We start from the raw sequence: 13,565 nt of genomic DNA, 5'->3' as shown, positions 1-13,565 counted from the left end.
CTGGGGTGATACAAAACTGTTTTTTGACTTGTGTGTATACTGCGCCTTAGCGTGTTCCTTTCAGCCTGGACCACTGAGCCACCTAGCCATTCTTTATCCAATGAAGTGCCCAAAAGCGCTTCTAAGTCGTATAGATGGGTTAAAACCGGCATACCGTTGCTAAACTGACCTAAGCATTTCTGAATCCTGGGATGATGCCTCCACAGCATTAGTAGCTGTGTCACAGCGCCCGTCGAACACACAGCTTGTGCCGCACGCGAGACGCTTTGTGCGTTCCAGAAGGACAAAGTAACTTATTCTTGAGCAGCAAATGTGGTGAGCCCTCATATTTCTGGTGCGTTCAGTGGAAATGTTTCAGTCAGTACATGCTTGTATAGCTACTTTTTGGTCTATTTACACTCCTGGAAATGGAAAAAAGAACACATTGACACCGGCGTGTCAGACCCACCATACTTGCTCCGGACACTGCGAGAGGGCTGTACAAGCAATGATCAAACGCACGGCACAGCGGACATACCAGGAACCGCGGTGGTGGCCGTCGAATGGCGCTAGCTGCGGAGCATTTGTGCACCGCCGCCGTCAGTGTCAGCCAGTTTGCCGTGGCATACGGAGCTCCATCGCAGTCTTTAACACTGGTAGCATGCCGCGACAGCGTGGACGTGAACCGTATGTGCAGTTGACGGACTTTGAGCGAGGGCGTATAGTGGGCATGCGGGAGGCCGGGTAGACGTACCGCCGAATTGCTCAACACGTGGGGCGTGAGGTCTCCACAGTACATCGATGTTGTCGCCAGTGGTCGGCGGAAGGTGCACGTGCCCGTCGACCTGGGACCGGACCGCAGCGACGCACGGATGCACGCCAAGACCGTAGGATCCTACGCAGTGCTGTAGGGGACCACACCGCCACTTCCCAGCAAATTAGGGACATTGGTTGCTCCTGGGGTATCGGCGAGGACCATTCGCAACCGTCTCCATGAAGCTGGGCTACGGTCCCGCACACCGTTAGGCCGTCTTCCGCTCACGCCCCAATATCGTGCAGCCCGCCTCCAGTGGTGTCGCGACAGGCGTGAATGGAGAGACGAATGCAGACGTGTCGTCTTCAGCGATGAGAGTCGCTTCTGCCTTGGTGCCAATGATGGTCGTATGCGTGTTTGGCGCCGTGCAGGTGAGCGCCACAATCAGGACTGCATACGACCGAGGCACACAGGGCCAACACCCGGCATCATGGTGTGGGGAGCGATCTCCTACACTGGCCGTACACCTCTGGTGATCGTCGAGGGGACACTGAATAGTGCACGGTACATTCAAACCGTCATCGAACCCATCGTTCTACCATTCCTAGACCGGCAAGGGAACTTGTTGTTCCAACAGGACAATGCATGTCCGCATGTATCCCGTGCCACCCAACGTGCTCTAAAAGGTGTAAGTCAACTACCCTGGCCAGCAAGATCTCCGGATCTGTTCCCCATTGAGCATGTTTGGGACTGGATGAAGCGTCATCTCACGCGGTCTGCACGTCCAGCACTAACGCTGGTCCAACTGAGGCGCCAGGTGGAAATGGCATGGCAAGCCGTTCCACAGGACTACATCCAGTATCTCTACGATCGTCTCCATGGGAGAATAGCAGCCTGCATTGCTGCGAAAGGTGGATATACACTGTACTAGTGCCGACATTGTACATGCTCTGTTGCCTGTGTCTATGTGCCTGTGGTTCTGTCAGTGTTATTATGTGATGTATCTGACCCCAGGAATGTGTCAATAAAGTTTCCCCTTCCTGGGGCAATGAATTCACGGTGTTCTTATTTCAATTTCCAGGAGTGTAAATGCGCGATCTATCCATTACCAAAAAAATTTACCGTATATTTTCGTAACATGAAATTAGTTACCTAATGGACAAACTAATACCGGATGTGTTGTATAAGCTGGTTATTAAGCGTACGCTTTATTTTTTAATCATTCTGACGGTTAAAATTAGCATGGGTTTAACGATTTTCGCAAGTGACAGCACTTGTGTGAACACATCACTGCGGTTTACGTTCTTTGTTTATTGGCTTTTCTTAAGGGCAATAGCGTTCTTTGAACGCTGGAAAGAATGTTAACCAAGTATCTTGCGAGAAGGTTACTTCTCCTAATTACAATGCCTAATAAAAAAGGTGAAGGACTGAAGAAGGGATGAGGAAACGGCATGAAAATTCATGGGTTGAGAGCGTATGTCATGTTATTGGAGTGATTACAAAACGGAGCCAAATTTATGATGAGCCCGGCAGTATGAGCTCACTTATCACCATGATGTTATACTCCTTCTGTCCTGGACGCATGCTCTCATTCATGTGGAAAGGTGCCATAAAACCGTTGTATCCACTCCTAACGCAAGCTGGCCCACTGCTGGTCCTTGATATCCTATATATCGGCGTTGGTCCCACAGTTGTTCAATCTGGATAGGTCTGTGGTTATGGGAGTACCTCATCACCATGCAGACAGCTCATACAGACATGTGCAATGAGTGGACGAGCATTGCCCTGTTGGAAAATGGCTCCAAGATTACGTCGCATGAGAGACAAAGTGTGATGACGCAGGATGTGTGAGACATACCTTTGTGCTCTCAGAGTTCCCTCGGTCACCGTCAGCTGTGGCCTTAAGTCATACCCGATGGATCCCCTCACCGTGACGCCAGCAGTAAACACAGCTGCGTTTCTCCAAAACATTGGAAGAGTGGGACCTTTCCCCAGGTCACCGGTCGTCATCTGTGATTCAGCGCTGAAAACACTGTGACGACATTTCGACTCTCCATGCTTCCTGGTTACGGCACCAATCCAAACGAAGCTGCTTGCTTTGAGGCGTTGCGACTACTGCTAGGGTCCAGCCAACGGTGTGGAATGATACAGAATGTCACAGGGACTCCATTATTTGTTCTCTGATATCAGGGGTAGACAAGAAGGGGTTACGATACGGAGTCGACCTGAACCTTGACGAGTATGCGTGCCGTCAGGTTTCAGTACTTGCCAACATCGAGTCAGTGTCACATCCTCGTGTCCTACAAACCTGGAGACTGCACGAATCCTCCAATCGCCCAAATGGTGACCCACAATGAAGTCCATTTCAGATTGTATGATGACCGTTATACCTGTCACAGAGAACTACAACTTCAATCATTCACATTACCGACTATCGTGTGTTTGTGAATGAAGATACGTTGGCATCAGACTGTGTTCGGAGGTTCATTCCTTTTCTTTTCTTAGTCGGCGTATACTACAGCAAAGTAAACTATAGGTAGCGAAATGTTCTTGTCTCATTAACAACGGTAGCCTGAAATGTTGGCAGGTTTCATGAGTACCGGGGACAACGTGGTTCCTGGTAACATGGGCCTCAAGGACCAGGTGATGGCTCTTCGCTGGGTCAAGGACCACATCGCCAACTTCGGCGGTGACCCCAAGAACGTCACCATCTTCGGCCAAGACGCGGGAGCGTGGTCTTGCCATGCTCATATGTTGTCACCCATGTCTAGAGGTGAGTAAGGGCAGCAGGGCGCTACACGGTCTCTGTAAAGAGATAGGTAACGCACGATACATTTTTAAATATCAGTGCATCATATTTTAGTACATTCTAAAACAGACTTTAGTTATATTATATAAGACTTGAAATTTCTTACGTGGCAGGTCTCATTTCTAAGTTTGTTTTGTTCATTCTTCGTGATTCACAACCTTTTTCTTATAGTGACACTGACTGTGTACATATGTTTCGCAGATGCAGTGTTTGCCGAAATAATTACAGAGGCCCATTTCCGCGTAAAAATCGAACGAGGTAGCGCAGTGGTTGGCCCACTGGACTGGCATTCTGGAGGTCGACGGCTCAAACCCGCCTTCTGCTATCCAGATTTTCCGTGATTTTCCTAGATCGCTGCAGGTCGATTTCCTTCCCTATCCTTGACATAGCTTGTGCTTCTCTGTCTTCGATGTCGACGGGACTTAAAACCCCAATCTTCCTTGTTTTTCCACGTAAAACAATTTCTGATAGCGTGAGTAATGAACGCAAAAAAAAAACAACCTATCATTAGCTGAAGAGCGTTTGCTGTAACATTGCGCTGGGCCGACATTCGCGCCGCAAATGTTAAATGATATTTGCCATGCGCTTTCCATATGCTCGTAGTAACGGGATGAAGGTTATCCTGTTAAATATTTCAAACACAGTCGAAAAAGCTTCGAGATTGGATTAATAAAAAAATAGAGAAACATTAAGATAGTGGTTTTAAGGCTTCATGTCTCCTTTCACTTGTGCAAAACACGGGAGAATGTTCATAGAACCATGTGAAATTGTCAGGACAGACCTTCTCTGAGATGTTGTTTAACTCGCGCTTCACACTGACTTGAACGTCCGCTATGTCGTGAAACGATTGACCTTCATGTGAATCTCTGCTGTTTGTCGTTTTGCGATAGGCTCGTGTAGTAGTGGAAATCAGTATAAAGGCATGGATATTTGTAGGAAAATTAACACTGTCGATTCGAATAGTTGAACACAGTATATACGCATTAGTATGAGATCGGGTATACCGACAAATGCAGTCAAACGGTACCTCATTTGATGTCAGTAGTGCAGTATACAACAAGACATTAACGATTGAGGTAGCAGAGCGTGGAACTCAGTACAAAGCCAGTCGCCTGTGTTCGGTTTCATTGTGTAGGCACGTGCCTTTACTGCAGATGGTAAACAGGCACCACTAGTGACGGTGCGTTTTCTACACATAAACTACGATTGTGACAATGCCACGAGCAAAACAGTTATGTGATGAAAAAGCAAAAAATGGGACACTCTAATCATCAAATCGTGAAGAAGTTGAGCCGTTCAAGTACAGTGATCGCTAATTTCGTTACATTGGTTGCATCATATGGCCAGAACGGAAAATATGGGCAAAATAGAAAATTATCTGGGACATCGAAATGGTTGTTTTTGCACAAAACAAGGGCCCCAAACCGCCACTCTTCTCGCCTTGTTGATTTACAGTTGCCACTGACTGCCAGACGTATACGATTAATTTTGTTGCATGACAAACATTTTACGTTCGAGAAACGACTACAAAAATTTGCGCTAGCACCAGACATAAACAGGCTAGATTGGAGTTTGCTGGAAAACGTATGACATGGACTTTAGAATGGGATAAAGTGGTCTTCAGTGATAAAAAGAAGTTTAAGTCAGATTTACCGAATGCATTCCAGTATTATTGGCGTAACTTGGGAAAAGAGCAGCAGGTGAGAAAGAGCAAAAATTTTGTGGTTGCAGTGCTATGATTTGAGAAGCCTTCTGCACTAGAGGTAAATCGTGCATTGCCTGGCTGAATGCTGGAATGACCTGTACACGGAGATGCTAGCGACAGATCTGATACTACCAAGCCTCGACATCCGAGTTGATCTTTCTCCAGGCAGGAGTCCAAGCATAGTGATTTTTATTTGTAAGTCAAGGTGTTCTGTTCTGTTTATCATGGAATTCCAAACATGATGATGTACGAAACTTATCATACAAAAGCTATGCCGCAGGTGTAAGGCACAGGTGGAGAGTGACATTATTCTGCGTGAAGGTTTCCTTGAATACTAGGGGTATTCGGAAAGTAAGATCCGATTTGGAGCGAAAGGGAAACAACTGTGAAAATGTGATGAAGCTCTGCACAGATGTGTTGGACAGTGTCTCTAGCATGCCCATTGATCGCTTGACGTCACTCTGTTCAATTCTGAGTGCATAGTGAGCACATAGAGATGCCTACAAGAATAGTGTCTCCCGCCAAGTATGTGGATCTCGTGAGTAATTTTAAATAAACCCAGCCGCTCGTGGCGTGGGTGTTGTGCTGTCAATCTCGTCACTGATGCCCAAGTCGCCCAATGGGGCGTTACCTGAAATAAGACTTGAGTCCAGTGGCCGAACTTCCTCGGTGGAGTCTCCCGGCCATCAATGCCAGACGATCATTTCCTTTTCCCTCCTGTATAGTTTTCCTCGTGTCGATTCTCACTTGTAATTTTCCTTGAGTGTGTAATCCAATGCTCTGCCGCGGTCGCCCACAATCAGAAATTTCTTTTTCAAATAGTACATTGCCATAAGCTTGATTAAAGAAGATTTCTTTTGGCGCGGAGAGCTGTCTTTGCCTGTGCTGTTATTTTTCTTGTTATCTTCTTGCTTATTCTGCTGAGCTTTATTTCGTTTCAAAGGTAGAAGGATTTTTTGCAGGTTCCCACTTCTTGTGATGGTTTGCAGAAATGTACCTGCAGCTCTCCATGCTACTCTAACTGGAGTAAACCTCTTCGCTTCCGAGTAACTACTACAACCTGCATGCATTCGAACTTGTTTACTATATTAATCTGATGATTCCTTGATGTCTTCTTTTAATCATGTTATTTCACAAATTTCTTTTTTTTCTTTTTTCTCAGTTACATTCAGTACACCCACATTTGCTACGTGATCTATGCATTCAGCTTTCACCGTTCTTCTGTAGCACTACGTTTGAAACACTTGTATTCTCTTCTCGTCTGAACTGCTTACCGTCAACGTTTCACTTCCGTACATACTTACACTCCAGACAAATACTTTCACCTAAGGCTTCCTAACGCTCAAATTTATATTTGATGTTAATAAATTTCTCTTCTCCACCAACCCTTATCATGTCATTGCCAGCTCACATTTTCTATCCTCTCTACTTCCGTCCCCATCAGTTGTTTTACTGCCAAAAAAATAAAATTCGTTAACTACACATAGCGTCTCATTTGCAAATCTATTTCCCTCAGCACCATCTGTTTTACTGCGAATACATGCCACTACCCTTGTCTTGCTTTTGTTGATTTTCATTTTATATCCTCCTTTCAAGACACTCTCCATTCTCTTCAACTGCTCTTTCAAATCCTTTGCTGTCTGGCAGAATTACCGTGTCATCGGCAAAAAGCAAAGTTTTCCGTATTTTACTCCTCCTGGCATGAGGACTTACTTGCAACAGTTATGATACCAAAAGAGAAAAAGAGAAAAACTAAAAAAATCTGAAGAGCATCGGACAATAAGTCTAATTTCTCATGCAGCAAAAGTTTTACTGAGAGTGTGGAATAGAAGTCTATATGGCAAGCTGGACAGAGGGATAGCAGAGGAGTAGTTCGGATTTAGAAGAGGAAAAGGAACAAGAGATGCTATTGGCCAGTTAAGAACTATAGGGGAAAGATATATGGAAATAGGTAGAGAAAAATTTGCTGTTTTTATAGATTTAGAAAAGGATTTTGACAGAGTTCAGCGGAACAAGCTGATGGATATTTTCAAGAGGAAAGGAGTAGATTGGAAAGAGAGACGACTGATACAGAATCTATATTTACACCGGAAAGTAAGAATAAGGACTGGAAATGAAATGTCTGAAGGAAGCAGCATTGGACAAGGTGTTAGACAAGGTTGTTGCCTTTCCCCACTGCTGTTTAACACATACCTTGAAGAGTCCTTGGCTCGTGGTCTTGCAGTAGCGTTCTCCCTTCCCACGTAGGGGGTCCCGGGTTCGATTCCCAGCGGGGTCAGGGATTATCTCTGCCTCGAGATGACTGGGTGTTGTGTGTCTCATCATCATTTCATCCTCATTCACTTGCAAGTCGCCGTAGTAGCGTTAAAGAACTTGTGGAGCGGCGGCCGAACCGCCCGCGAGGGGTCTCCCAGCCACCAATGCCATACGCTCATTATCGTTACCTTGAAGAGATTATTGCGAAAGGCTTAGATGGGAAAAGAGGAATATGTATTGGTGGAAAGAGAACAGAATGTATAAGATTTGCTGATGACATGGTGTTAGTGGCAGAAAGTGAGAGGACATTGAATAACATGCTGAAAGATCTGAATGAAGCTTGTGTGGAATATGGGATGCAAATAAACACAGCAAAAACAAAGAGTATGATCATCAGTACAAGACGCAGACTGTCCAATATTAAAATAGGACAAGCTACCATTAGCCAAGTAAATGCATTTAAATATATTGGAAGCACAATAACTGAAGACTTGAGATGTCACCAGGAAGTGAAAACTTGAATTGCCATAGCGAAGGAGGCACTCTTATGTGGCAAAATAGATAAAGGTCTAAGTAAAAGATTTGGCAAATCTTTTGTGTGGAGTGTGGCACTATATGGGGCAGAAACATGGACTCTGAGACGAGAGGATGAAAAAAGGCTAGCAGCATTTGAGATGTGGATGTGGAGGAGAATTGAGAGAATAAGCTGGATGGAAAGAGTGAGTAATGAAAGAGTAGTGGAAAGGGTTGGTGAGAGAAGATATCTGCTGAAGGTTGTAAGAGAAAGGAAAAAGAAGTGGTTGGGACATTCATTGAGAAGGGAGGTGCTTCTAGCAGATGCTTTGGAAGGATTGGTTTGTGGGAGAAGACAGAGTAAGAAGGAGATACAAGGTGATAGACGACATAAAAGGAAGGGGAAATAATGCAGACCGGACAGCCTGGAGAACTACCGTGTGAACACCTGCCTTTTGGCAGAACACTGATGTGACTCCTCCCACCGTCAGAATCTCAAAGAGTGTATTTACTGATGATAATTTTGCAGCTATCTCACGAACTACAGTGTTATTTCTGCCTCTAAAGTGAGTGAGCGACTTACACAGCTTGTGAACAGCAGCCCCCCGATCCTCCCACCACCCTAGAAACTTATGCCCGCATTTTTTCACACGTGGTCTGCTCTACTGTAATTTAATTTTGCGGCAAGTACGAAGATCTCTGCTCTCACGAGAGGGTAGACAACGTTTTGCTGATTAGCGGCGGCTGCAGGCCTGTTCCAGCGCGTCATCGCCATGAGCGGCAGTACGCTGGTGCCCGCCGCCTTCTCGACCGCCGTGCCGGAACGTACGTTCGTGCTGACCGAGCACTTGGGGCTGCGCACGCGAAGTTCCGAGGAGGTGCTCATGTACCTGATGGAGTTCCCCGCCAAGGCCTTCGTCGAGGACATGCGCCACGCGCTCGCGCCAGAGGTGAGTACACTCCCTCATTTCTCCTGAATAACTTTAACAAGGCCGCTTGTAACCTCAATAGGCAAACAGGAAGAGACTAAGAAATCATTAAAGGTACCAAGTTCCACTCTGATTCCTGCATTCATCATTAATATCCCTAAATCTCTGTTATACAGTTAATTGCACCCAAAAGTTGATGAAATTTGAATTATGTGCGCAAATGGTTAAGGGTAACAAAATGTCTCTTTCTATACATCATCCTTCAATGAGAGTGGCAGGTGGCTGCAAGTTGAGTGCTTTGGTTAGTTATGGGTGATCAGATTTTTGGTGTCAACTTGCTGTGAACTTTCCGTTTTGGGATGGCTAATCTGAAAGAACAATGCAGCTGTATAAAGTTTTGTTCTGCATTTGAGTAAAATGCGCCAAATTCCGAAGAAACTTTTGGAGACAACGATTTAGGTCAGACATAGGCTGATGTAATAAGCCTTTCCGAATGGGTCAACGTCGACTGATACATCAGTTGGCACTGTACCAGAAAATGTTCAGAAAGTGAGAGTCCTGATTATGAAGTTTGTGGTAGACCATCCAACACTTCAACAATTCTTTGTTAATACGTTATTGTTAGAGGTGTACACTGTTACGAACATCCGTGGGCCAGAATCCGCACAGAATACCGTGGCCGGTAGATGTGCAGATGGCAGGGCACGCGAGGGGACAGAGGTGGTGGTAGGGGTTAGGGGCCAGACGTTGTAGGAGGAAGGCGGACTGTTGGAGGGGAAATACCTTTCTAAACTGAAGCCTACGCTCGCACTTTCATGGTGACCAATCCAAAAGACCTGTCACCTCTGCTTCGATTAGCATCTAAAAAGGAATTCGCTGAAAATGCAGCGATTTAGTTTCGCCTGGCTTGTTAAAGATTTGTAACTTTCAGAGAAGGACCACGAGTGGCGAGGTTTGAGTACAGCCTACACATTTCTCTGGATTCCATGTTAAACTATGCTTCTTTTGCCAAAACACAGCGGAGTTTACACAGATTCACCTCACTAAAACGTTGTGCAGACACAATTTCAAGAGGATCCTCAAACAGTGGTTTATAAAGTTTAGTGAGTGAAGAACTGAGGAAGAGTAAGGTCATGAGCTTACGTAAAAGCACACCCTCGGTACAAAAAAGAACGTGTAATGTCTTCACTTATAGTATTCCAAAACCCATAGCTTTTCTCGTTTCACAAGCTATCGACAGCCCTTAAAAACTACATTCTTTCATCGAAAACGTCTGTAGTTAGTGGAATAACAAGCTATATAATAAGGTTTTGCATAATAATTATATTGTAAACTAATCTCCTCTACGTGCGCTATCGTTTGCCAAAATCTCATTTCGATACCTGAAACCGTTTCGAAATATGAGGGATGTTACGGATATTTCACTCTGGCTTTACCGCTGGCGTGGCGCTATCGCAGAAGAGTGTGCTATGTTAGATCGGTTTTTTCAATATTAGTGACAGATTGACACATCTATCCAAGTCTAAAGAAAAATTCACTGTTAGCTAAATTTCATACACAGGAACATGTTATGTAATATGCATCAAACGCAAAGTCATAGCGACCTCTATCTTCCATTGCAACCTTTTCCGAACTTCGAACGGTGTCTTACTTCCACGTAAATATCACAATAACTATGACCATTGACAAAATCATGAACACATCTACATGAACCGGACATCTAAAGCTATAAGTAAAGCAAAAATGAAATATTTTTACCGAATAGTTTCCATAAAATCGTTTGAGGAAGATTCCAGGGCGCACGCCTCGTTTCTGTCATTATCGGCTGGCCACAAGGTGGCAACACCTGTCGGCCTTCCCTACCGAACAAATGAACTCGCCTAGCGTTTTGAACGAAAATTGGTCACTGCCCATTGCCACCGTATGCTGCACTATGTGAGGATTTACTCAGTAATAACAGCTGCGTAGTTAAAAATTAAAGGACAATACCATCGTTATTATACGCTTTTCGACAAGTTGTGTTACCTGTGGACAGTGAACGACATAACATGGATCGCCACCACACGTCTGTTGTAATGTTAGCTGAAAACTTAAAGTCTTTGGGTCTGAGTAAAGTGGAAGAGTGTTTCTGTGCTTACCATCTGGCTGTGACCACTTCAGCAGCAGCGAAGGGACCTGCACCTGGTAACTGTCAATTCGCCGCGACATCATCTTCTGTACATCTGTGAAGCATATTCTGGATGACGAATCTGGCCAATGGCTACCTGAGAAGTTGCCAAGTTTCTGCCGCCTTCTGTTGACACTTTGTAGTGACTGAATGACCAAGTAACAAATTGGTCAGGCTAGACACAAAGCAGAGTGATTTAATAAAATGCATGCCATGGGCATAATAATATCATGTTAGGTGAGACTAGGTGATTTCACATTATTGTTAGAAGCCAAATGGAAATAATCTATTTGGGAAAAATTTGATTATGTATTTGATCCCAGCGTCAAAAAATTAAAGTGTAGTGCTTTGTTTTGTGTGTAAAGAAAGTGAATTCTTACACCAGACACGAAAGAGGAGCTTCAAATTTGTCAAAACATGCGTTTGGGGCTCTAAAAGGTAGCATAATTACTTCTTTAAATACTAAGAGAGACGTAAAAGTTCCTGAAGGCCTGCCGAATTTGAAAGTAGCTTAGACAAAAAATCTCATCTGGTTTGTCAAGAAAGACATTTTAGTTTTCGCAGTTGTGTGTGGAAATGAATGTCTCGAGGCGATGCAGTTCCTTGTTGATGTGAGGGCCAGGTATGCTGCAGTGAGTGCCAAGAAACTGCTACTTCATACAACCAGCATTTGCGAAATTTTGAAGGAAACAGCAGATCGCTTAAGTAAATCTGTTTCTAGAGGGTTGAGGAATGTTTTCAGATAAGTAGGAGGAACATTATCAGGTGATCGGTGCAGTGATTCAATTTGTAAAATAAATTACATGAGAGTGACTACACCTTACATTAACAGTGAAGAAGGAAAACGTGACGGTTGAGTGATTAATTATCGAGATTAAGAAAAACTGCAGAAAAATTGAACATGAACTGATAAACATATTACGCTCGTTCGATTTACAGCACTATACAAAAAGTTGTGTGTTTGCTGCCGACAGAAGTCCAAACACTGTACAACTATCGGCAATTTGTCAACGAAAGAGACTGTCACTCTCAGCGCACATTCTCAATACTGTGCTGGAGCACACGACTTGAGGAAATATCAATGATAAGAAGAACGAAGTATAGAAATTAATAGTCTTCCGAGCTGCCGCAACTTCTTTTAAAAGATCTGATCCTCAGCACTGCCTCCAGAAGTCGTTGGAAGGAGATGTGGACGCACGATGAGACAAAAAACTAGACATGTCTGAGCCAATTAACTCGAAATTGTTCGAAGTTCGAATAGTATTGTCTGAGATAAATCAAGATAGTTAATCGACTGAGATGAGAAAAAAAATGTTGGTAGATGTAATAATTTTTCTGACATCCTTTTAAAAAGTCTTCCCCACGTATATTTAGTATTTTTATTAATCGCCATAAGAACATTTAACTTCAAAATCAGGTTTTGAAATATTAGGAAAATAAATGATGATAATCTGTTAAGTGCCTACCTGGAGTTTTAACATGCATGACAGTAATATTTTTGTTTTCTTTTTATAAAACAGGCTGTTTCAGCTTGTGGAGCATTGTTACTCTATGTGAACAATCTAATGTGCAGGTACACTTAAGAGCATTGTCGCTTGCTTTGAACGGTCAATGGGCCGACTCCATAACTCTCAGCGCCTACAGGACACGTTGTCCGAGCCGCTGCAGCGAGCGCTCCGGAGAGCTTCTGCCTGCCTCATGGCAGTCACTGTACCGTATTTGGCTCTCACATCAATGAGGAACTATGTTGTCTCGAGAAACCCATTTCGACACGCAACTTCGAAATTCAAAACGACTTTCCTGCCAAGACTGGTGAGTTTTTTGTTGTTGTGGTTAACCTCAAATCACTGCGGATGCGGATATGGAACGGGTGGATGACGATAAGGGTTTTGCGGATGCGGTGTGATCATACGAAGGACAAGGGGATGCTGTGCCCTCATGAGAGACAGCGTTATCAGCACCTGATAGAATTTGAAAAGATACAAATTGTGAGCCTCCATTTGGTTGGCTGGGCGAATCGTGCAGTATCCCGATTTATGTGGCATTCAGGTGCGACAGTGACCCGGTGTCGGACTGCTCGGAAACGTGAGGGCCGATGCACCTGTTGTCAAGGTTCCAGTATACCACGCTTGACCATCTCAAGGGACAATCGTCGCATTGTGCACATAGACATCGTGCCTTCCATCCGAGAACAAGTAATGGACTCCTTGCAACAGTCTCTGTCATCCTGCAGCATAGAAGGAAGGGGACTGGGGAATTACTATTGACAAACGGCTGCGTTTGGAGTGATGCCATGACTGGGTAGCATGGGCAGCTGATGAATGGCGTCACAGTTCTTCATTACCCCGGATGACCATCGCCGCCGAGCAACGTTTTTAAGAGGCACACATGTGTCACTCCTGTCATCAAGGTGTGGAAAAACATCAGGTATTGAGTTCAGGTCACTGCTCCTA

The 13,565-nt window shown here is 44.5% G+C and overlaps 1 protein-coding gene across 1 annotated transcript in view; it reads left to right on the top strand.

Moving 5' to 3' along the window:
• The window catches only part of LOC126334672 (juvenile hormone esterase-like), an 88,370-nt gene that overhangs the window by 25,578 nt on the left and 49,227 nt on the right, over positions 1–13,565 (top strand). The window contains exons 4-5 of the mRNA XM_049997137.1: positions 3,321–3,506; positions 8,767–8,966. Of these exons, the coding sequence (XP_049853094.1) occupies positions 3,321–3,506; positions 8,767–8,966 (386 nt within the window). The remainder of the gene's footprint in view (positions 1–3,320; positions 3,507–8,766; positions 8,967–13,565) is intronic.

This window comes from Schistocerca gregaria, chromosome 2 (assembly GCF_023897955.1).
Source record: "Schistocerca gregaria isolate iqSchGreg1 chromosome 2, iqSchGreg1.2, whole genome shotgun sequence".
In the NCBI taxonomy this organism is placed as follows: Eukaryota; Metazoa; Arthropoda; class Insecta; order Orthoptera; family Acrididae; genus Schistocerca; species Schistocerca gregaria.
The sequence above is the reverse complement of the archived record's forward strand: the minus strand, read 5'-3'. Positions and strand labels throughout refer to the sequence as shown.